A 25,314-nucleotide genomic window follows, 5' to 3' on the forward strand; every position below is an offset into this window, starting at 1 on the left:
CATGGGGGAGTGAGACTGCGGGCAGCTGCACCAGGAGGGCCCAGGCCAGGAGGCTGCTGCCCACAGCCCCAGAGCCAAGCGTGGTGGTGGCATCACAGCGTCAGCACCACGTAGCCGGGGGCACACTGCTGCTCCTCCAGCAGGTGCCAGGGACAGGTGGGAGGCTGACGGGGGACACATGTTGGGGAGGGGAAACCCAGCGTCAAGGGCATGCAGCCAAACACTAGGGAGGGGCTCAAACCAGACACAATCTCTGAAAGGATTTTTTTTAGGGTTTTTTGGGGGGAAGAAAGTGTTTGCTCTTCTGTTCTGATTGTTTGTTATTTTTGTTGTTGTTATTTTTTTTTTGTTTGTTTTGGTTTATTTTTTTTCTTTCCCCAGGAAGGATGGTGGCACAAAGCACTCACCCCTGAGCCACGCTGCTCCTGCTGTGCTGCCAGGGCATTGACTGAACAGCTAAATTAGCTCAGGGATTCACAAGCAAAAAGCAACCGTAAAACAAGTCCTTTTGCTTGATCCCACGGGACTCCTAGAGGGAATGAGATTCATGTAATGAATGAAAACAAACATGAGGTCCCTCCTTCCCCCATTTAATAAACTGATTCATATGACAGCCTGCAGGGCCAGGAGGTGGAGGCAGAGGTTCCTTGCTGCAAGGCTCGTGCCTCCATTAACTGGCTCCCCGTTATCCTACATGCACAACTTCTGTGGCATCACACAGCTCCAGAAAGCCAAATGCAGGATGGGGGACAGGCTGTTACAGCAGGCAGAGAGGTCACTGCAGGGTCTCACCTGTCCCCTTCCACCCACCCTTGTTGCAATGGAACAGAGCAGAGGAGCAGCACCCGTTCTGCAGGTAGGAGGAGGGTACAAGGCAGGGCTGAAACCCTCACACTGCCTCCACAGAGGAGGTGAGCGGGTAAGACAGAGGCTGGCAAGTGGTGGGGTAGCCCAGCACACCTGTTGGGAGGAAGGACTCATGTCCAATGGCAGAAGGATACAATCACACACATAGCCATAACTGCATGGTAGGCTTCTGTTCCCTGCTAGAGGATGAAACCCTCCCATCTCAAAGAAAAAGGATGAAGCAGTTTGCTTTCCAAGAGCAACCTGCTGCCAGCAGTGCCCGTGGGATGATACTGCTGAAAGTGAGCCAACCCACTTACCAGTTTGGAGGAGGGAAAAGCATCTCAGTTACAGCGACAGAGTAAATGGAAAAGAAACTTGGAGTTCAACCTCAGTGAGTTTCCAACAGTCAGTGTGCAGATAAACACACACACCGGGACAATTTAACTCTAAGCTTGCAACTCTAATGATGCACGAGTTGCTTTTTACATTTGCAATAGAGAAACTGGGGAGAATAGGATTGCCTGGCCCAGCCCTATCACCAGCAATGATGATGCTCTGTGGACAAAACCAACAGCTCCCTCTTCCTGGGACTGTGCAGTCAAAAACTTACCCTCTTCCTCCCTGGGAAATTAGTGCAACCAGACATATGGCAGGGCTATTAACCACACAAACCAGGGTAAAGGAAGAAGATCAGAGAATCCTTTACAAAGATATGGTGTTAGAAACCACATCAGGGAAGCCAAATCCATGGGGAGAAAGATCCTTTTACTCTGTTTTCTTGGGAATGGTACCAGATTGGAAGTGAGAGGGAAATATCTTTCTTGGATAGCACAGGGGGTCCCTGCCTGTACCTACAAGGAGCAGAGGATTTGCCTCCTACAAGCCAGGCAGTGCATGTGCCTATGCACCTCACCTGGTGAGCTAAAGTGCTGCACCAGGGCTGTGGGGATTGAACACTATTGACCCTTAACCCTTGGCAGGTCTTGAGCAGTAGGGCCACCTCTTAGCACATCCCAGCAGGGTACCACCGTCCCACTCCAGAGCACAAGGCTGGAGGTCAGGTTGCCATCAGGACTGGCTTTGGCTTTCACGCAGTTGATGACCATCTTTAGTTGCATACCTCCATACCCATTCTCCTTCTTCTTGCCTCCCTGGATCCCTTTGCAGGCACACTTTTTTGATTCTGCTCAGCCACTTTGGTCCAAAGCTTTCCAGAAAAACACCATCAAAAACGCAGCATGGAAAGTTCTACCAAGCTCAGCACAGCTAGGATGAAGTTAGACTCTACCTAAAAGAGCACAGCAGCAACACCCATGGTGACTTGGAGACCTCCCAGACAGGAAAGTGCTGACCAGACACTTGCCTTAGACACTGCAAGGAGCCTGGGGAGGGATAGGGATAAGGAAGGATTACTCCCACAGCAGGGTAGAAATGCTGTGGAGGAAGTTGTTGAGGATGAAGGAGAAGACCCCATGGTCAGTGTTGTTTTTTAGAGGGAACAGATTGCTGAGACCCAAAAGCAATTATGCAAGTATAGAAGAAAGGCTGCAGACCAGATTCCCTGTCTGGCTATATGGCCCCCATGAGCTCCTTTACCCCATTTGGATGCCTGGGGTTAGGGCAGCTGTGGTTTCGTCTGCCTGCAGCCATCACATTCATTTCTGGTTTCATGCATCACAGCAGAGGGCACAGCCTACCACACCTTCTGAAAAGTTAGCAATGAACCTCACCTTCCAAAGCAAACCAGACGTCAAACCATGACTTAGACAAATCCAGCTTTGCACAGGATGGGTTTTCAACCATTGCTAAGGTTGCTTGCTCTGGCAGAAAAAAAAATCCTTAGTGAAGTGAGGGTTCCCCCATGAGCTTTTGGCATTGCTATGCAAGATCCCAGGTGAAAGCAAACTGCTCTGGGAGGAGCACAAGCTCATGGGACTCTGCTCAGCCCCTTGACTCTACCATCCCATCACTCTACATCCACACCAGCCCTCAGAAGTGACCTGCTCTCTGCATCTCTGCTCATACAGACAAGCACTCTGGGGCTCCCCAAGCACTGAAGCACAGGTGGCAAAGGAGCTAGAGACTAATGTGAAGCAGCAAGGTCCCAGCAGAGATGTTGCAGGGAGCAAAGACAACACAGGGACTCCCTCATCCTTCGGCTTGCACAACCTGCCCTGGAGCAGTGTGAATGGAAGCCCTGCTCCCCAAAGGTTTTTTGAAGGCAAAAGGCACGCAGTTCCTGCTTGGCTATAAACACCAGTCAAGGTGCTGCAAAAGGCAGCCACAAAAAGCTCCTATATTTCAGCCTGCTCTTGTGACCAAACAGAGAGGCAGAATACAGCCCAGGGGCACAATCTATAGGCAAGCTCTCCAAAAATGCCTCCTCTGCCTTTGCTTCATAGATCTCAGGAGGCACATCCCCTTGCCCAGAAATGTCATTGTCACATACCCACAGTAACCAGGGAGAGGCAGAAGGACAGGAAGGGATGGAGGCTGCAGCCCCAAAAGTGAGGAGCTGGCGCCAGGCAGGGTAGAGGGATGCAGGGAATAGCGCAGCATTAGCCGGGATAATCTGGCAGTCTTAGGGGACGCGCCAGAAGCCTACAGATAATCAGGGGAGCTGGCGCAACAGACTTTGAAGTCTGCCATCAGGTTTTCTCAGCCCGGCTCAGACATCAAAGGCAGCTGGTTACTTCCCCCAATTACAGAGCAGGAGCGGGCCAGCTGCCTGGCTTCCCCAAGGCCGGCCGGCTCAGCCGCGATCCTTCGGGCACACACTCGTGGGCAGAAACCTCCTGACAGAGCACAAATGTCCAAATCCTCCAGCTCCTGCTGGAGCCAGGCTCGCTTTGCTGGGAGTTTGCCTCACAGCCACGTGGGCTTTCACCTTGTGCTGCTGGAGCAGAGTGAGATCTCAGTGGATAAACATCTCCCCACCTACACGCTGCTGAACCAAACCACCCACCAGTTCCAGGGAAACCAGACAGGGGGAAACAGGGGGAAGCCTAAAAAGGGTGAAGAAAATAGTGACCTTTTCTTATGGTGTTGAGAAGGACTGCTTCTGTTACTCAGATCCCGTGTGTCCTGGGCCCTCGTGGGACATGGTTCCAACGTACAGCAAGGACAGAGTCTTCATGAGCAAAACCTGTGGCAAGGACAGAATCTTCATGAGCAAAACCCACAGCAGCAGAGAAAGGCTGTTGTGATTGTTTTGCACTGAAAGGAACTGTCATCATTGACACAGAAACTGAAACATCATTAATAATAATAATTTTTTAAAAAATAATTGAAATCTAAGAGCAGAATGGGCTGGGAAGCAGAGAAACATCTGTCCTGTGCAGCTGCAGCTTTCTAGGACCATGGTTGCTCTCAGTAGTGAGCAACCAGGCCTGGCCGAGGAAGAGAATGCCCACAGCTCTTATTTTTGGTGAACTGGTGCTTGCTGGCATTTGCACCATCATTTTACTACAAAAAGTCAAACGAGAAAAAAATTGGCCATGGCACTACCGAGACATTAAAGTCCTTTAGGAAAGTGGGATGGGTTATTCCTGCTTCCCCGCCACATCAGCCAGCAAACACAGTTGTTCCAAATCTGCTGAGCCTCAACCACATCTCATTTCTTATCCTACTAAAAAGTGCTCTTTAGTTTGCCCCTCTTCTTTTCCCCCTTGTATTTTTTCTAAATCTTCTACCCACACAAAGGGCTGGAAAGCTGCACTCCTCTATAGCCATAGTTCCACCTGTCTCTGTAGTTTGGCCCAACGGTGCATTTCTGACATAAATCTATTGAACATCTCATCTTTGCAGGCAGCAGAAAGCTCAGGGGGGCGACATGCTGCTGAGGACCAGGAGGGTTGGTGCACCAAAGGCGCTAATTCACCTCCTCCCTGCCAGCTCCTCACAGCACCCCAGGATGGAGCCAGCAGTGCAGCCCCTCAGCGAAGAGGCATTGCTCAGCAGCTGCCCTTGCTCCTCTAGCCTGTGGGGCTTGGCTCCCAGGGGGCACAGTCTGTCCTCTGTAAATCCCAGCAATCCCCCGCCACAGCACACGCAGGGCTGTGATAAGGTCATTGTGCAGTCTCTAACTGCAGCCCCCTGCCCAGCTCGGCTCCTGCATGGCACCAGGAGCTGCTGTGCGCCACCCCCGGACCTCTCTGTGCTGGCATTTGAAGCAGCGTCAGCATCTTTTAAGCAAGCAACCTCATGACAGGCTGCTTGAAGCAGAGCAGCAAAGGATTGCGCCTGGTAGTTTTGGTTCCCGATGGACACAGTGAGGGCAGAGGCCGGGGAAGAGAGGAGGGAGGTTAAGAGAGGGAAAGAGGGAGAGCAATCTCAGTGAGCTGTTGTTCAGTAGGAATTGCTGTTGGGGAATACAGAACAGTATTACATGTTGGGAGAGAAGCTAGGTTTTAATATTAAGCTGCTTATTTAGGTCTCTAAGTTATGGAGATGCTGCACTTCAAAACTAATTAGATTGACAGAGCTTGGATTCGATTACAGGATTTCCAGAAGCAAGAGGGTTTAAAAAAAAAATTAAATAGCTGCCCTGGAAATGTTAGCAAGGGAATTAAACAGCCATTGCTGCAGCCAATTGTGAAATCCATCTAGCTGGGAAAAATTACAACTCCAGCTGCCAAAACCCATTGCACCAGTGGATGAAGTAGGGAGGTGCTCTCCTAACAGGCTTAAGTGGAAGATGCACAAAATTTGTGCCTCCCAGTACTTAAGGTAGGCAGAAGGTCTCTCCAAGGCCCTTCAGGAAGTACATGCCTCCCTCTGATGGCAGCGTGTGAATCTGAAAGTACGTGGACTTTTCCCAACCCTGAACTCGCTGCAGTGAGCGGAGCATCCAGGAGCTGTAGGCAGGCAACTGTGGGGCTGGGGCTGAAGGGGGAGAGGCTGTAGATCCCACGGGGAAACACAAGGACTACATGGGGAAACCACACTGCCTGCACAGACAGGAAGTCCCATCCTCACAAGCCAGAACACCAAAGCACTGTCTGCAGCAGCAGTGTGCCCAGCCCAGTGCTATGAACAATGTGGGAATAATACACAGCTATGCTCCTGAGGTGATAAAGCAAGGTAGCAATGGCAGAAGTACACTCACAGCTCACCTAGCATCAAAGCCTTTGCTCATCTACCTGAAATAACTCCCCTTCCCACTCCTCTGAGATCATGGGAAAAGCAACAGTTTCACAAGGCTCAAAAGCAGAGCCAGAGTAACCCTTTTTAAAGCCCCAGAACTGCCAGCTTCAGGTCTTCTTGAAGCTCCTACAGTACCCTTTATCTGTGAATATGAAGCTTTTCTTCAAGGACACATACACAGGTGTCCAAAGAAACTTAGCTTAGGGCCTGAGAGGTTGCCAGGAGGGCCTTGACTCAAAATGTAGTATTAGCATGTTGTTTAGTGGTCTGTTTATAGCTATCAGTAGCTGGCCATGCAGTAGGTATTGTTCCTATATGCCACCTTTTTACTCTCCTCAGCACTGGTTTGGGTAGAGCACTCCGGACAACACCGCCCCATGTTGCCGTTGTTGCTGCACAAGCATCTCAAGAGCAGAACACAGTGCAGGCAACACTGGTGCTGTTGCTGCTGGTATCCTCCGTTTGCACTAAAGTAGGATGTCTTTGCTATAGTCACAGAAACACTAAGATAGATATACAATAAGCCAATCAAGTTTCCTTCAAACAAAAAGCAGGAGCTGCAGTGAACTCCAGGGAAAGCCTGCAGGGTGCACAGCTTTGATTAAATGGAGATGTCAGAAAGAGTTGCAAATGTACAAGCTAGATCTCATTTCTTTGAGCTTGGACTGTCAGTCTTGGTGTGAAAGCAACTCCTTCAGTGTTGCCACTGAAGGGCTTGATAAAGTATGCACGCAGTACTGCAACACGGCAGCAGTTACCTTACTTTTGCCTGGCACTTTTCACCTAAGAGAGCCTACAGCACCTTCCCTGCTACTCTCAGACACTTGGAGAACATCTCTCACCACTGAAAGTCTTGGTCAAGTTGGGAAGAGATGACACTCAGATGACACAGTGCTGCCACCACTGACACAAGGTAAGGGAGGGTTTAACCACAGCAATGCCATGCCCAAGGCTCCTGAGAGCCATCTTGTTAACACTCTATAGGCAGTCAGGTCGAGGAGGGGGAATTAAGTGAATAGCAACTTACGAATGACTTTTCTGGATTAATGCAGGGGACTGTGGGAAACAGATGGAAGAGAGAAAAAAAATATAATAGTATCAGGCAAGGACATCTCAGCATGCACTTGAAAGGCTGCAGGAAAGCCATCAGCTTCAAAAGGACCTCAACATCTTATTTCTAAAGAAAATGTAGGCTTCTGCCAGGCCAGGCACTCAGAGCTGAAGGAGTTGTCCCTGAAACAACCACAATGGACATTTCTGAGCCAGAGGAAGAGGCTGTGCTTGTCAGCCCACAGCGATGGGGTGGTGAGGGGAAGAGAGTTGGCAGTGACAGAAAACAGCTGGTAAGTCTGTCTGTGTGGAAGAAGGCCAAACACCCGTTAAAGCAGAAAGACATACAAATCCTTTTCATTGCTAGAAGACTCACCTTATGGCAATGATTTTGCTCTAAGTACTTCAAGACGACTGTACACTCACTAATGGTACAGCTACTAGAAGAGATACCTTCAGAGGGACTGGGCACTGCGGATAACACACCAGGGACCTCAGTGTGAGACTTGGTTGACTCCAGTAGTCACACGGCAGAAAAGCTGCACAGCTGAAGACTAGGAGCCTGCGCAAGGATAAAAACTACAATTAGAGTGGATTGGATCCATCCTGGTAACTTTCATCCAAGGACTATTCTTATACAAAGGCAGAGATGTTATATAAGTGAAAAAAAAAATAAAATTAAAATCCATCCTGGAATTGTTTTCACAAAAACATAAATTATGTGAGAATGGTTGTTAACATTTATCTTGCCTAATTCTCATGTCCTAGGTGAGCAGCATGTTCTTTTACAGCTAATGGTGAGAAACGGGTAACTTCACGTTCTTATTCTAAAACGCATGTCTCAAGCAGCTCAGATAAATTGCATTCTTTAATCATCTGTTTCTCAAGTCCTGGGTGGCTAGCCTGGGTGTTAAAGATGAATCCCGTCATTGTTATCTTGAGAAATGACTTTGTTTCATACTAGCTACAATGTTCGGCACAGTTGTCACTTGTCTGGAACTCATAGGCACTGAGCAGCACTTCTGTTACAATAGCAAGCAGCCGCTCAGGAGAAAGAAGAGCAAAACCATCTTTAGACAGAAAATCTGTCCCTTCAGCTTTGGCAAAGGGAGTGTGAATGTCTCTTCAGAGTCACCTCCCCATCAGAGATGCTTGGTTTCCTTGCATATTGTCTGGGATCCTCATGAGGAGAGAGACAGCAAAACATTTGTGTGCATGTATGTGTTGTGCCAGCCTTGCAGATGATTTGCAGTGGGTGCTGGGCTGGAGTTCTGCAGCTTGAGCTCTCAGCAGACGATTCAAGGACACACCAAAACAACATACTCTCACTCTCCCCCAGAGAGATGAGCACAAAAGAGCCTGGTCCTTTAGAGACACAGAGAGACAAAGGCAAGAAGAGACTCCTAAAGGGAATGACGGGAAATGAAAGAGGGGAGACAGAGCTAACAAAGCATGGAGGAAATGAGCAAGCAAGAGTGGGGACAGAGAAAGAGGATGAACCTGAACACCAAAGGGGAGGTTAGTACTACTGTACTTGCATTCAGGACCTGCATTGGGCTGTGACACAGCTTTCATATACCCAGGCAGATGCTAAGCAGCACAGATATTTTCCCTGTTTACCATACCTCTAGCATCCCAGCCACTGCACACCATGCTGAGGGCCTTTGTGGAGCTGAAGTCAGCACAGAGACAAGAGCCACAAAGGTAATACCAGTCCCATCCTCTCAGATATCTCTGTGAGTTCTCAGATGCCAAATAACTGGCAGGTTCATACTGCTGGCTCCACTGGAGAAGTTCTGGATGCATCCTCCCCTCTCTGTAGCCCTACCCTTTAAGAAACTTTTGGGAACTTTGTATCTTTGAGACTCCCTATGTCTGTTGAATATGTCAAAACATTGGCAAGATCATACAAAGGAACCAGAGGGCATGAGCCAAGTTAAGTTGCAAACAAGAAACAGAACTTCATGTCCATCTATCTGTAGCTCCATTATTAACTTCTGAAGCCAACAGAGGTGCACTCAGACTAAGTCTGTGGACTAGTCTAAGGCCTTGTACTTGCCAGAGTTTATAAAATCCCACATGGACAAAGCATGGTATCATACTAACTTGCTTTCACAAAGTCTGCTTTGGAAAGTCCTGCCTTTCTACCCCCTTGGCAGAGGTGGAAGCAGACATGCACTTACACTTACGGCACTTTGTAGAATACAACTCGGCTGCCGGGGAGAGGGAACAGCCTGTTTGTGGTGGCTCTTCTGAGGGACCTGGAAATCTGCAGAACCTGGCTTCCTCAATAGCACAGGCATCCCTCTGGAGCTCTCAATATCAATCACCTGCTGTCTACAGCCTAATGCTGTTTCCCTCTGTAATGGAAAGAGATCCCTGGCAAAGGGCTGTCCGACAGAAAGCTACGTGCTGTATTTAAGGTGTATTTATCTCACTCAAGACTGAACAGTGGCTTTTTCTCCAGTTGTCACGTTCCACGGCTTCAATCATTTGCTAAAGGCTCTTTTCTTGAAACACCTGCTGTGCAGACCTCAGCCCCCTGCAATCACAGAAATGTAGAACATCCCACTGGAAAGACAAAAGCCACACATTTCCTTGGAAGGTTTGCATGACCAGGCTTTACCTCCACATAACGAGGAGGAGATAGGTCTTCTCATGCATCCTGCTCAACACCAGTCAGCTTCAGCCCAGCAGCAGTTTTAGGACTGGCCCTGACCTGAGCAGGCAGCCAGAGCCAGTCTGCACAACGGGGCTCTCTCATAGACCAAGCACAACCATGCATGTTGCTCAAGCCTGGTGCTATAGAAGTAACTGAACCCACAGGCTCTGGCACAAAAGTGCTTTTCAGACCACCTCTGTAACAGTAGCCAGCTAGATACCTCTATTGGCAGGTAGGTGAACCTGTGGCAGATACAAGGTGATGCTGGAGACTCGGTAACTCCCATCATTCACCACAACACTCAGGCATTTACTTGCAAGTATTCCCCTCATCTCCAGACTTTAAGTTTTGGCTTTCTTTATTGTGATAAAATCCTAGCATGCTTACAAGAACAGTATAAAGATCAGGTCATCCTAGGGGGTGGGAGAAGCAAGAGGATTTCATAAAGTTAGTCCAAACTTACCAGTAAGCTGTAACCTGCACAACTAGAGGCCAATGACTGCTGTCCCACTAGTGTGCTACTCATTGCCCGTGTGTTAAACATCTGCAGCTGCCAAAGGTTCTGCTGTGGGATCAGAGATAATTTATTATATTTCTCTATCTCAGCTGATGGTCCCTGTCACCCCTTATCGCTTAGTGCCACACACTCTACAGAGGACATCTTTCCATGCCAGCTGCAACTCCACCATCTGGAAAGAGACAGATGGTGGACAGTTGACACCTTCCTGTCAACTGGCCTGCACTGCAGCCATCTTGGACATAGCATAGTCTGGACACAAACCCACCTTGCCAAAGCCTGTCTTGACCTCCCAACATCACTTCTGCCTCAAGCAACTTCTTGTTGGAAAGCAAGTCACCTCCTTGCTGTGCTGTCATGGTGTCCTCACATAGTTTCTGGGGGAGAGGGGTAGAAATACTCAATTCAGCCATCGGCAAGGCAAGCAGGAAGTTTACTTCCAAATACTGTTTTTCCTCATGGTACCTTGGAAATGAGAAGCCTCAGGAAGGCTTCAAGGAAGACTCAACATCTAATGCCCACGTTTAACAGCAGATTTTAAACACACACTCCTAACTGCAACTCCTGGTCCCAGGTAATCAGAAGGAAACTCACCCAACAAAAAGATTGATTTAAAATGGCGTAGAAACAGGACAGACTCAGAAAACAATTATGTTCCCCAATTCATGACACAAATATAGGCAAATATTTAAAACTTACTGTTAAAAATGGCTGATGCTTATTTTACAGAGTAAGCAGTGCTGGAAACAGGACTGTAAGGTTTGCCTCAAACAATAGTGCCTGTATACACTTGAGGTACATGGGAAGAACTGCCCATAGCTCAAACATCCAGACTCACAGCACAGACATAATCAAAAAGGCTCGCTCTTTATTTTAAACATAAAAAGAAATATTTTACACATCATTGTTAGAACTATTCGGTACCTGCATTCCAGAGTTGTGCCCAACACTTTATTTTATAACTTTGAAATTAAAACAAAAGAAAGAAAATAACTTGCCTTTCTGCTATATGATGTTCAAGCTTGTTCTAGATCGAAATTCCAAGTGTCTGGAGGAATTTACCAGCTTAACCAGGAGATGTGGCAAAGCAAACACAGGAAGATCAACGTGAGCCCTTAGGATACTTTGACAATACCACAGGTTGCAGCAGGGAGGATACAGATGCTTGCACTGCATCTCAGGCAGCTTACTCTCCTGATACTCTGCAGGTTTAATACATGACCAGATGCACATACACTTCCACTCACACAAACCCCGGTCACACAGGAAATAATAATAATAAAAAACATGAAAAGTGACCTAGATATTTTTTTTTTCATTAGAGATAAGATTCCCACTCTATTTTTTTAAAAAAGGAGATAATACAAAATTGGCACAAGTAGAAGGAAACCTGGGGGTTAAGTGTAGCCCCTCAGCTTCTAGCCTTCCAACTACAGCAAACACAGGGTGGAAGGGGATGCAGCATTGCCTTCCAAGGGGCTGGCAGCAGTACAAGCTAGCAGCAAACTTGCTTCACTTGGAATGACAAAGATGGTTTGTTACAGGCCATGAAGGAAGGTCAGCATTAGCTAAGGACATAGGGACCTTTCACTAGAGGAGCAGGGAGCCCTGACCAAAATAACCCTGAGTTTTTTCCAGCAGGGAGAAAGTGTGCTATGTTGTGTGCTTGGGAAGAGCTGGCAGTTCCCTGCTCATTCATTCCCTAATTATTGCGTTACAGTCATGATCCTCTCTCTCCAAAACTTAACCAAGAGCACATAAACAAGGAGTCAGTCTGCAAGGACAGAAAGTGACTGATGCTGTGCTTCAAACTTCACCACCACTACCACCCCTACCCAAGATGTCCCCATGCAACAGGCCTTCTGTGAAGAAAGCGGATGTTAATGCAGGAAAGAAGCTGCTAGATCAGTATGGGAGGGACAGGCAGCATCCCAAACATCAGAATGGTGTTTCTTAACATCCAAAGAGAAAGCAAGACTTCACTACAGCAGACAGACATGAGAGGAAGAAAAATTCTTGCTGCCGAAGTAATATCCGAGTGAATCCCTTCCTTAACTCTCTTCCTTTGGAAAGCATCGCTACAGATTTCTGGGCTTTCACAGCAGAAACTAGAGACTGCTTCTGCCCTGCTCCTCAGCAGAGACAGCTACATCTGCCTGCAACACAGGCCTTTTCAGAGCTCTTCCAGAAAGGAAAACGTCATGCCAGAAAGAAAAGTTGCTACGAATGTTCAAGCCAAAGTCTTCCACAGGTTTATATTGGTTTTGGGTGTCCCCATTTAGGAATAGTACATTAAATCTCTTAAAGAGTCAAATAAGAAGTTGCAAGCCCCAACTCTGTAAATCAAGCCAATTTTGAAGATGTCTCACATTCAGCTTCCAAAAAAAAAAAAAAAAAAAAAAAATCATCGGACATCTCTATGCATACATACGTATACATTTGTGACTGCACGTGTGTTTGCATGCAAGCAGCAGAACAACCTTCCCAGAAAAGCCCTCACATCAGCCAAAGGTCACAGTGTAAGATAGGAAAAAAGCAAAACAAACAAACAAAAAAACAACAACCTACCTGTAGAAAACCTACCACAAAAACACCCTGGATTTTGGAATAGCTGCAATGTGGAGTTGAAGATTCCACAAACACTTACGTAAAATGAAGCCTTCATAGCACAGATACTACACCTGCAGCTCCCCTGGAATGTGCAGTGGGATGAGCTATTAGTGAAGCAGATTGTCTAGCACTTAACTAATGTCTAGACTGGCAACAGCACACCACAGCCAGTACCTTCCATGTATGCTCTCCTTTAGCGTCTTTTATCTTAAAAAACTCCGAAAAGGATTGAGCCCTGGCCTCAACTCCACATTTCTCACCCTTCTTGATGCAAGCCAAACCCTGGCTGTGATGTCAGATTGTGGTATAGTCCTCCTTCCTTGTTTGTTTATACACAGTATCTTTATTCTGACTTTTATTGCTTAAAACACCAGCTGTGCTGAGAAGACAGAACTGGGAAAGGAGCTGCTCCTACTCAGGAGCCAGGTCAGTGTATGTGGAAGACCAAAGCAGGACTTCTATACTCTAGCACCTAGGAATAGGTCTCAGACCCTTGGGGAAAGCCCTGCTGCAGGCCCATGCACAAGACCAGGACCATTGGAACCTGAGGGATTCTTGCAGCCTTCTTGGGCTTGATCCTATTCCCACCCTGAGCTGCAGTTCAGCTGCTGCAGATCTCAGACTGCTCACAGGTTCAAGGCTTAACCACTGAGTGACTGGAAGAAGTAGCACTGGAGTCTGGTCTGTGCATTTGGTAATACATAGTTTACAAGCCTTCTCTAAATATGATTAATTGGACAACTGCACACAAAGATCCATCTCATTTTTTTTTCTTTCATAAGAGGGGCAAGGTCTCTGTTGAGCCAAGCAAAAGGCTGGCCCTTGTCCTTAGACACCATGTGCCCTCCTGCCAGAAGCAAAACAGGGTCTCAGGCACAACGTGAGCAGCTGTAGTGGGGAGAAAAAGTGGGTGGGGAGCAGGTGGCCACAAGCAGACATCCAACAAATGCTTGCCTGAGGACTGACTCTTCAAGGTTGCCAAGTTAGCCCCTGTTCACCACAGCTAAGAGCTTTGAGCACTGAAAATAAAATTTTTAAAAGTATTTTAAAAGCGTCTCAAAGACCTCCAGGCAAAATATGTTTTGTGGTTAACTGCAAACCTTTCGAAAGCCAGGGAAGGGAAGGCATGCTGACAATCATAAAACCAATCATTTATTGGAACAGCCTTCTGAGGCAGCAGCAGAGGAACCTTCTCCAGCCTTCAACTCAACACGGAGAAGTCTGAGAGATACCAAGGTGGACAAAGGGAACTGGATGGTGTGTTGGGGGTAGAGGGGAAAAGTAGACTGCTTAATACAATGATAGTCTAACACTTCTACCAGCCCCTTTTTCACACCCACTGCCCTGCCCATCATGCTTTCATACAGGGATATCTTTGCAAAACCAAGGCGGGGGAACACTAAACAAGAAAAACAGAACAAAACACAAACAAAAAAACTTAGTGAATTTTGTCACAGGGCCCTGCTGAAAGAAGGCTCAACAGTTTGCACATTAAAAGGACATGATCCCTATGCAGAAAGTGCTGCTGGAAAAGGAGAACTCCGAGTTGCTAAATACGGCCTGAATGTTCTCAGGACATGATGTGTAACAAGGAGAAGCTTGAGGTCCAGGCTGAAATCAGAGAGGAAATGCATTGTCTTGTCTGGGCCTGCGAGTGAGTGTCTCAGCACAGTCCAAGAGCCCTGTGAGTCTCTCCTGAAATGCAAGTGTGTCCAGCTCTCATGCTCAGTCCATCTCCATCGACATCAGCCGGCGACGCTCTCGTCTTGTTTCCTGCACTTCCTTCTTGCAGCACCAACGAGAGGTGCAGTAGCCAATGAGGCAGGATAAGAGTCCAATGACAGTGGCCAGGCCGATGCCAATCAACAGGGGATACTTGAAAGCATTCAGAACTGAAAGAGAAAGGCAAAGTCATTAGATATCACTCAGAATGTCAGAGACGCCCTTTATTTGTTCTTGCATAAAAAAGGAGAGAATCTCACATTATTTCATCATGGCCAGATTAATTACTTCAGAAGGAAATTACACTAATTTTCCTTCCTGATTTCTGTCTTCTGAGGTTTGGAAAACTGGTCTCTTACTGGAGTCCCCTACCTCCTCACCCTAATTCTTCCTCCACCATTTCAAAGCCTCAGGGAGGAACCTTGGAGCGAGAGAAGAAAGTAGAGGTAGTTCCAAGAGATATCCCATTATCTGTTCCTCCAAACAAAAGCCTTGCAAAGTTTCCCTGTCAGAGGCAGCCTGTGGCTGCACTCTTTATAATATGTTTCCAAATGGCAAGGAGTGTACTCCTTTACACTTTGCTTAATTAGAACTACTCATAGAGTGTATTAACTGCCACTCAGCAACCCTGTCTGATCAACCTCTAAAGTTGGTACCTAAACAAGAAATTTGATACGTAGGCACCTAATGCTCAGTTAAAAGGCAGGGTCAAAAACTCTAAGGACAGTTATAATAGTTATCTGCACAGCAGGGAGAACAAAATCTTTAACTCCTTTTAAGTTCATGGAACTTCCCAACGTGACCTCTCCTGGAAATACTGAGAAGAAAGCAACTAGTTCAAAACCCCTCCTGCATTAATTTTCCTCCTTAGCTACGTGCTGAATGCAGCATCTAGTGTGCAACTTCATGAAGTCTAGCAATACTTGCAACTCAGGTTGGAAAGCAGACAAGGCATTCAGTGCAGGAAACAGCACGTCTTGTGGTTAGGAGAGGGAGGAAGGAGTCAGAGCTCTAATCTTTTGTTCTCAGCTTTGATATTAACCACAATATGACTCTAGTTGAGCATGCCCCATCTGCAAACCGAAGGTTCCTCCTGCAGGCAGCAGATGGGTTAATACTTGCAGAGAATAGTACATCTTGACTGAAAGATGCCCCAGCTGTGCAAAACATCACAAAGAGGTGATCAGGAAAGAAAATGCTCCAGTCTTATGACTATGATCTGTTCAGGCCTAACTAGTCTACAGAATCTGGAATCAGCAGGTGGAAACAATAGAAAAGGATAACAAAATCTAATAAGATTATCACAGGCACCTTTAAAAATAGTAATGAGGAATATTTGTCACAGAAAGACATAACAAGGTGTTAAAATGCATAATGCATGTTGCAATCTCTTACCATCCATTTTCACAGATAGAAAGATAGGTTTGGCTTTGATGTCAGGTTCCCGCTGCCACACGCCAGTGGCAGATCGCACCCACGGGGTCACTACACAGTAGTGGTTCCCAAAGTCATGGTCTTCACAGCCATGCACGCGGAGCCGGAATTCCAGTGGGCTGATTCTCTCCAGGCTGAGATCGCTGCTCCCGTTTCTCCTGCTCTGCGTCACGATCCCTTTTCGGTCCAGTGAGGCCAGCCAGACGGGCTCTCTGTCCAACGCAAAGGAGCGCACAGCAAACCAGGAGACATCAAAGGACATATCATCTGCGTTTGTGGACAAAGAAGAATTTAAACATGTTGGTGAACTCTGAAAAGTATTCAAAGTGCCACTTCTCAGCAGAAAGGTTAATCTTCAAGCAGCATAGCCAGCACTGGTCTGACAGCAGAAGAAAAAAGAAAAGAAAGAAAATAAAAAAAAAAAAAAAGAAAGAAAAAGAGTATGCTCTGACCATGTCCTTTCTAGGAGGATTCAAGCAGCAAACTGCAATGAAATGCCCTGGCAAACAGCACACAGCTGCACAGAAAGGGTGACTTCCTACAGGAACGACAAAAAGGAGATAACCTTGCTTTCCTGCCTATCCTAAAAATTATTTTTCATCGCTGATCTGAGTTTTCACCAAGCAGGTCTATAGTGAAGAAGTTCTATAACTATGCTGAACCTATGGTAAAGAGGTATTGGAAGTGCTAGATGTTTGCTAGCAGAGAGCGATTTGCAATCACTACCTTTGTTCAGGGCCTACTCAACCACAAAGTCCGAAGGCTCTTTCCTGAAGGCCTCTTCCTTATATCGAAGTCTGCCTAAATAAATACAGAGATTCTACACAGAGCACAAAAAATTAACTACAAAAGCGCAAAGCATTCAGGAGCAAAGCCTGACCATTAAGCTTTTATATATTTTTTTCCAGAGCTGTGGGTTACTGTCATGCCTCACCAGGAACCACACTTTATACAAGTTTTACCACCCAAGGAGTTTGTCTATAAAGCACATTTGCAACACCTTGCACATTTAAACATAGCTGACAGGTAGCCAGAGTTCGTCAGTACATCCAGCTCTTTCTATGTTGATGCAAGAGATCCTATTGGTCCCATTAGCAGATCTCAGTCTTAAACCTATTAGGCTGACATAGCTGAGTATCTACTTTAAAAGTCAGGGCTATTCTTTGCTAATGTGAGCCCAGCAACACCTGTCATACAGTCTGAAACCTGGCATGACCCAGTGCACATACAGGAAAGCCTGCTCACTTCTTTCATCAGCAGGTCTTCCTCCCTGGCACGTTCTCAAAGTGACGGGCCCAAACTGGAAACAGAGGTCACTATTTCTGTCCTGAGTTTTGGGCACTGGTAGAATGTGTGCACAGGGCTTAACCTTTTCACACCTCAGGCAGTCCCAGTGATTTTGGTGATGTATCAAATCTCCATTTGGTAGTATAGAGATGTCTGAAAAACAGAGTGTTAGCAAACTGAAATTTAAAACTTAATTTTCACCTAATTGAGTTTGCTCTTCTTTAAACTTCCACATTTGATCTCCAGGCTAATGGCAAAAGTAAAGCCCTAAACCTGCTGCTGTACACAAATTCTTTGTAGATATAAGTGAAGATTATTTTTAAGCCTCTATCAGGCAAACTAACACTTCAGAAAGAAAGAGAATCTTAAAATAATATTTCAAAGTAAAGGGATAGCCTTAGTTCTGCTACTTGAAGTATAGTATCAGCTGGCCAGGTAGAACATTCCCCCTTACTGCAGACAAAAAAAGACCCACTGTTTGGGGTATAATTAACTTCCCTGTAAGGTGCAGTTTTTGTTACACACATCTTAAAAAATGAAACTAAAAGATGAGAAAGCAGATGTTCCTAGCAGAGACACTGGCTGACCAAACTGGTTTGGGACACCAGCCAGCTTCCTGCCCTGCCTGCCATGGCAAGCTCTTCCAGGTGACAGCACAGAACCTCAAGAGAGCACCTGGCCTGTTTCACAGCACTAGAGCAGGAGTAGGTCTCCTATGTGGGGGTCAGCATAGGGCATATAGACTAGCACCCTTCATAGCAATCACTCTTGCCTATCATACTACAAATCCTACTATTAGTTACTTGGCATAGCACTCAGACCACTTCCCTTGAAAGCAAAGTTAATAAAAATTACCATAAACACATGTTCAGCTAACAGGACCAAACTCTGGCCATTGCTTTGTGTACTCATCCAACTGCCTGTGGGAAGCAGGGCCTCTGCTGGAGAGAGCTCTGCTTCTATAAACTACTCTTCGTCTCTGCTCCCTGTTTATGCCAAATAGGGTAATAGCACCAGTCCACAGGCAGTCACGTTGGGAACAACCAATTCCTTCCAATTCCAAATCAAGACTGCCATTAGCTCTTTTGTTTCCAGGTACCACAGAAGCATATGGACACCTTCCAGGCTAAGTCAAACTACCCCAAACAAACCATTGCACTTGCTAAAAAAGGTTTAAACAATAAATTTAGATATTAAAAAAAAAAAAAACCAAAACAACAAAAAACTAGCCTTCAGATTCTTAGGCAACTTGCTACCTTTGAAGAATCCCTTCTCTTCAGCCTCAGTTAATTTGAGAGTCCCTCCCTTCCACATACGAAGATGAGTGCAGGCACTTGCTGTCATTTTGAAACAGCTGAATCTATCTTCCATAATTACAACATGGGACAACAGTATTATGCCAACATATTTTATTAGTCAGTATACACAGTGTGCAATTAGTGACTCACTACAGACAGTCAAAGAGAGGATTTGGCTCTGAGTGCTCTTTGTCACCATCCTCCTTGAATTAGCTTCATACAGCAAAGTCATCCGATTCATTTCTATGTATCTCTGGCTTTCATGCAACAAAACCGCAGGAAAATTTAGCAAAATCAGGATATAAATCAGGTGCTGTCTAGATCAGTGATAAACATGCCTAGCAGCTCCCAAGTGCTAATATAATAAATATGTAGTCTTACTGACAAAAAAAAAACCCACGTCACATGCTAGGCTGCCCAAAAGCATCTGTACCATTCCATATACATCTTGCATTAATGTTGAAAAGTCAGTCTCACCATTTTTGTCCCCCATCTACAGAAAACAAATGCAACCACAAGAACCATGCTCACATTTAACACTAGCAAGGTTTCCTTCACTGGTTCCTTACATGCTCCACAATGCTGCAAGTGGTGTTGGACACCTTTACAAGGTGTCCCACATTATCATAACATCCCACTGCCAAGCTTGAAAGACCATCATGGACCTCAGTGCCCCCAGCTCAGGCAACTCAGCTGCTTCCGCAAAAGGACACAAAGCACTGGGAGCTGGATGCTTCAGAGCTCTGTGAGTAATAGTGGTGCTAGGCTTCCTCCCCTCCTCAGTTAGTGAGGATCATCAACATGTAAAGCACATCTTTATGCACATTTCAATTTGACACGCAGGACTAAGCTGTCTGGGTCTTAGCTGCTTCCCCAGCCAATCACTCCTCAAAACAGGGAATCCTATTTCTAGACCAGCTCTTAGGAACCATGCACTTCCACTGCGTAGAATAGAGCTCTCTCAGCATCTTGTTACAGTGCTGAATCACAATCTTGAGACCCTTTTTGTTTACTACATTTAAATGAGGTTGAATAGAGCTTCCTAGAGAGCTGAGCAAACCACTTCGAGCCATACAAGAGGTAAACAAGCTGGTTTTGTTAAATTCTCCAGAGTGCCCACTGGGTCTGTCTGAAGTAGATAAAAAACCACCTCCTTTCAGGCACAGTAAGTAATACTTTTAAATCCCTAAGCACATAGCCCAAGAAGGGGTGATCTGGGAAGTCTAGAGAGATCATTTGTGAAAATGTGTATTCAACAGAAATATCAGAAGCAGCTTTTATATCTTCAGGGCACAGAAGAACTACTATTCCCCCTTGACGCACACATACTCCCCTCATATCAATTCAAAACACCAACCACAGCTGCCAAGCCAAAGGAGCACTTCTTTAGATGGAGCACTTGCTGCCATGTACTAAGCTTAGTAATACACACTCCATTTCAGCAGGGTCTCAAAGAAGCAGAGGAAATTAAAGCATGCAGTCATGCCAAAACCCTTTCCACTCTTTTGAAAATTTCCCACAGGGTGGGTACACACGAACATACACATAGAGTATTGTGAATCGCCTCTACCAGATAAGGGGCCAAGCCGTAAGAAATGCTTCTAGAAATGAAGGGATCAATCTAACTGTAACAAATAAGGGCACTGACAAAGATCATGGGTCATTTAACTTCTCTTCCACTCCTTGGAAGTACTTTATTCTTCTGACAGGGCATACAAAGAGGGAGAAGAGGTGGCACCTGACACCTCAACTTGTTATAATAAGCATACATACTAATCCACATGCATGCTTGCAAAGTTGTTGCCTATGTGTACAAGAGCAGAGCTGGCTAGCATACCAAGTGCGTTTGAAGTGTTTTGGATGCACATTTAACAAGACATCCTATGAAATTCCCTGATCCTTCTTTGCTCACAAGAGGGCCCAAAATACAATCCCGCAGCAGGTCTGCCACCAGAAGAGTAGATGGCCTTTGAAAGCCAGTATGCCCCTGAGAAGAGGGTCAAATGCAAATGCTCTGCTCTCCTTTCTCATCACATTCCCAAATGGAAACACCATGCCTGTACTGCTGCCATCTGTTCTCTTCTAGGAGATGCTGGCAACTCTTGCTCTGTTTATCTGACTACCTGGTGCAGGCTTTCCCGTACAATGTGCTTCATTTCCCCACTGGGATGAGACAGCCCTAATATTTTCACAGTCTGTCTAATGTTTTTGGAACTCATTTAAAAAGCAAGTTCTCCATTCCAATTGTTAATTAAATTGTGATACTGACTGAGCACAGAGACAGATCAAAGATGGGATACAGGGAAAACGAGGATATGAGGAACTACATCTGTGTGTTGTCATATGAGCCCTTAAGGCCCTTCTTCACTTAACCTGCTCTGGTATCCCACAGCTCTAGCCCTCTCCACCTCTCAAGGCCAAGAAGGCAGACTGACAAGGGAAGTCTGCACACTCTACAGCTGTTGCATAGATTCCAGCTGTTCCCTGTGGCTCTTCTGCTGGTGTCATCCAGAGGACCAGCAAAGACTGGAGAGGGGTCAGCTTCTCAGGCCCAGATGGAGTATCTCCACACAGCATGGCTGGTTAGGCCCCAAATCCTGCTCATTCAGCAACTGGAGGCTCAGAGGATGGACCGAAAGGTTCCCTCAAAACCTGCCACTGGACAGGGCTCTGAGCAAACTGATCTAGTTGAAGATGCCCCTGCTCATTGCAGGGGAGTTGGGCTAGATGAGCTTTAAAAGTCCCTTCCAACCCAAACTATTCTATAATTTTATGGCCACACTTCACTCCTTTCTATGTGTATCTCTTGCCTGTGCCTCATCTGCCATGTTGCAGACACACAGACAAAAAAACCCCAATTCTCTCCCCACCAAAAAAAACCCCCAAACCATTGAGGCAGAGATCTGGCACATTCAAGATGACATTACCCAGCTATGGAACAGATTATGGTGCCGACATTTAAAATTCTGCACTGGCTGCTCAGGACTACCGGAAACAGCATCATTTCCAATTCCAGGCATCATCTATCAATTCAACAAACATCCATGAACCCTTATGAAGTTGCCCAGTTAAAACTTAATTGTGTTGATAAGCAGCTCCTCAAAGAGGCCACCTTTTTAGTTCGATCTCTTTGATTGTCCTTATCAGAGCTTCTCCCAGTCTTGAGCCATACAAATCCATCACAAAGCCAACTGCAGCAGAGCACTGCCAGGAGAGCCCCACTGTTACTAAGCGGCCTCATTTCAAGTTTTAAGTGGGTCAGGGATGCTGAGACCTCTTTCATAAGGCAACCCCAAGCTTATTTTAGCTGTCGAACACCAGCAGAAGCAGCAGCTGCTCCCTGCCAGCAATTATTGCTTCGCAAAGGAAGCCAGCTGCTCTGGGAACTGCCTTGCCACAATACCTGTAAGAGCTTGAGCACACCTCAACTAAGAGGCTTCCTGCTGAGTAGGAACCACAGGACAGGCTGAAGTATACGGTAAGCAGCAATGTATGCCTGCATGTACCCAATATGCCAAGCTATGAATCGTTTGACAGCAATAAAGTTTACTCAGGTTTTCCTCCCTCCCAAGCATTTCAATAATACAACCTACAGACTTCTATCATTTTTTCACAGGCAGCACACAACTGTAATCTAGCAAATTGCTTCCCTGCTACATTCTGATTTAATGGAGAACAGACATCCTGGAATTTCAAAGTGATGGGCCTTTACTAAGCTTGATACTTCATCTCATCAGCTACTACATTATGAGTAATATTTTCTGCACAGCACCTCTTTTGTAGTGGCTTATGCATAGATTTCTAAGTTTTGCATGAATCATGACATCTTTATATTTATGTATGTACATTTATATATTTATATTTACATACATATTTACAGATTTATTTAAAATACTTTTTAATATTCATATATATCTCTCTCTCTAAAACAACTTTAAAAAACTAAACTCACTCCAAACCCACATATTGGGCATTATAACCAGTTATTCTCACAGCATTTTGATGAAAAGCAGCTCAGGCAATGCTTGGCAAGCGGTTAGGTTTTGAACAATTCTCTGAACTTTTCAGCCCTTCATAAAAATTTGCCTTTAAAGTGTCCGCTATCCTTTTTACAGCAATTAAGTACCATGTTTCTTCTTCCACACAAAAAAGGAGCCTCACCGTGGAAGGCATCAGTAATAAATATTCATTTTTGGCATTTAGGCTGCAGTAGTCAATTATTGTGATATTTAGATTTATATTAAGCCTTAAATTCACTCTGAAGTGTGAACCTGACTGGCAGGTGACTTTAAGAGTTGTTTACAGGTGACCATTTTCTCCTAACAGATTTTGCCAATAGACATCCTTTCTAATTAAAGGGCCCCTCAGTTCAAGAAGGACAGGGAACTGCTGGAGAGGGTCCAGCGCAGGGCAATGAAGATGATTAAGGGAGTGGAGCACTTCCCTTATGAAGAAAGGCTGAGGGAGCTGGGTCTCTTTAGTTTGGAGAAGAGGAGACTGAGGGGTGACCTTATTAACATTTATAAATATATAAAGGGTGAGTGCCATGAGGATGGAGCCAGGCTCTTCTCAGTGGCAAACAACGATAGGACAAGGGGTAATGGGATCAAGCTGGAACACAAGAGGTGCCACTTAAATTTGAGAAAAAACTTCTTCTCAGTGAGGGTGTCAGAGCACTGGAACAGGCTGCCCAGGGAGGTTGTGGAGTCTCCTTCTCTGGAGACATTCAAAACCCACCTGGACATGTTCCTGTGCGACCTCACCTAGGTGTTCCTGCTCTGGCAGGGGGATTGGACTAGATGATCTTTTGAGGTCCCTTCCAATCCCAAACATACTGTGACACTGTGAAACAGGACCCATTTTCATGGCCAGTCTAGTGGCTGTAGGCTGAGATTGCCAGCAGTGGAGTCAGCTGGTACAGACAGCATAGTGGGGTTTATCAGTAAGAATTCTTTTTCCTCCTTCCTTCAGAATATTTAACAAAAACACCTTGCTTTAAATTGTGCTGTGAAAAGCAAACGTGGTCTCCTGTATTTATTTAGTTCTACAGAATTTTCAATGCTGGTTCTCAATTCTCCAGCCTCTCTCAAAGGACATACAGTTTAACTGCTGGTATTATTCTGCCCAGTGAAGACAAATGAGTTACAATTTAAATCATTTTGCCAAAATACCTGAATCAAGTGCCATTCCTTCTGTTGTGACGATACACAGCAAATCTGCCAGTTCACCCTGGTAAATCGTCGGGTTGTCAGAATGCACGGAGACATTAAAAACAGGACCTAGAAAAAAGTAACCACAATTATCCATGACAGGCTTTTCTTCAGTGTCCAAAACCTTTCTTGCATGTTTTTGAAGTATTCTCTGCTAGTTTGTAGACATAGAGCACTGAAGAAGGGATCAGCAATCATGTAAGTTTTTGCAGAAGTTATCCATTTTTAGCCATTAATTCATGCACTACAACAAGTACCCAAACTGCCAGACCTGTCAACCAACATAGAGGCAGCTGCCTTCTACCATCCTGCACAGAAGGAGCCAATCTTCCACTGGTGACTCCTCTAAAAGCAAGAGAGTTCATGTCTTCAGGCTAATCTAGCATGGATCTTTTCAGCTGAGGCTGTCAATAGGAATTCAAGTTAGAGCAAACCAGTATTTTAACAACACAGATGGTTCTGCTATGGAACTGAAACACAGACAATACAAGAAAGGCATCTGATAACACCTTCTTGGGGGTTTTCCTTCGGGCTCTGACACAGATAGCTTCTTTTGTAGAAGATGTCTCAACACCCAAGGGTACGGTAACTCCTTCAGCTGCAAAGTGGTGATGATATTGATGAAAACCACAAGGCTGTTATGAAATGCTCAGACACCATGACAACATGTGGTGTTTGACTTCTGAGATACATGAGTTAAAACCCAAAACTTCTGCAAATATTGATAACATATACATCTCTGGTGCAAAATTAACAAAACCACAACTCCTCAGACATGCCAACACTTCTTTGTTTCACAGGGCAGAAACTGAAGAATGTGTCAAAATACCCTTCGAGAATTCTCTAATAAACAAGGTGAAGGAGATTAGTAGAAGGAAACTGATGCTAATGGTGGCCTCCAGGATCACTTTGCGGGAAGGGACCAGGGAATCCAAGAAGGAACTTGGGACTCAGTTTAAAAAGTAACCCTTTTTACCCTCCCTGGATGTCTCAGACAGCAGCAGCAGCAACAAGCACAGAAAAGTGGTTTGGGAGAAAGGAAGAGCTGTTGGAAGGTTTGCCATCCTCCACTCTTACACACTACTGTTTAAATATAGGAACTTTAAATTTCAAATCCACTGAAAATCAGTGGCAAACAATGCTTTTGATGGAAAACATTTAAGGAAATCATCCAAGACAATCCACTTCTCCCTTGCCTTCCCAATAGGCCTCTGTGGAAAGCTGTGCTGATAACTCATCATACTGCACACACTTACCACATCGCCTCCAAGCTGAGGTTCTGGAAATAAACTTGCATGTGCAGTGAAGCTAGAGCTGACATTTTTGGTGAAAGTATTCTAGACTACATGGGCCTGGCTTGTTTTGGTCAGAAGAAATCACACAGCACACTAAGAAATGAATTCCAATTATAATGCAATAATTACTTCTGTGGCTTCTAAAATTCCCCCCACAAATTCCACTGGGCACAATGTGCTGCTCTTTGTTATACCATAAATCTCTTACAGCCCTCTTCTCTGCCCCAGCAGCAGT

The 25,314-nt window shown here is 45.5% G+C and overlaps 1 protein-coding gene across 1 annotated transcript in view; it reads right to left on the reverse strand.

Moving 5' to 3' along the window:
* Positions 1-11,071: 11,071 nt before the first annotated feature.
* PTGFRN (prostaglandin F2 receptor inhibitor) overlaps positions 11,072-25,314 on the reverse strand; it is a 69,990-nt gene continuing 55,747 nt past the window's right edge. The window contains exons 7-9 of the mRNA XM_065065300.1: positions 23,746-23,853; positions 15,951-16,256; positions 11,072-14,725 (exon numbers count right to left, since the gene is read on the reverse strand). Of these exons, the coding sequence (XP_064921372.1) occupies positions 14,559-14,725; positions 15,951-16,256; positions 23,746-23,853 (581 nt within the window). The 3' untranslated portion in view covers positions 11,072-14,558. The remainder of the gene's footprint in view (positions 14,726-15,950; positions 16,257-23,745; positions 23,854-25,314) is intronic.

The sequence above is a fragment of the Columba livia genome, chromosome 1 (assembly GCF_036013475.1).
Source record: "Columba livia isolate bColLiv1 breed racing homer chromosome 1, bColLiv1.pat.W.v2, whole genome shotgun sequence".
In the NCBI taxonomy this organism is placed as follows: domain Eukaryota; kingdom Metazoa; phylum Chordata; class Aves; order Columbiformes; family Columbidae; genus Columba; species Columba livia.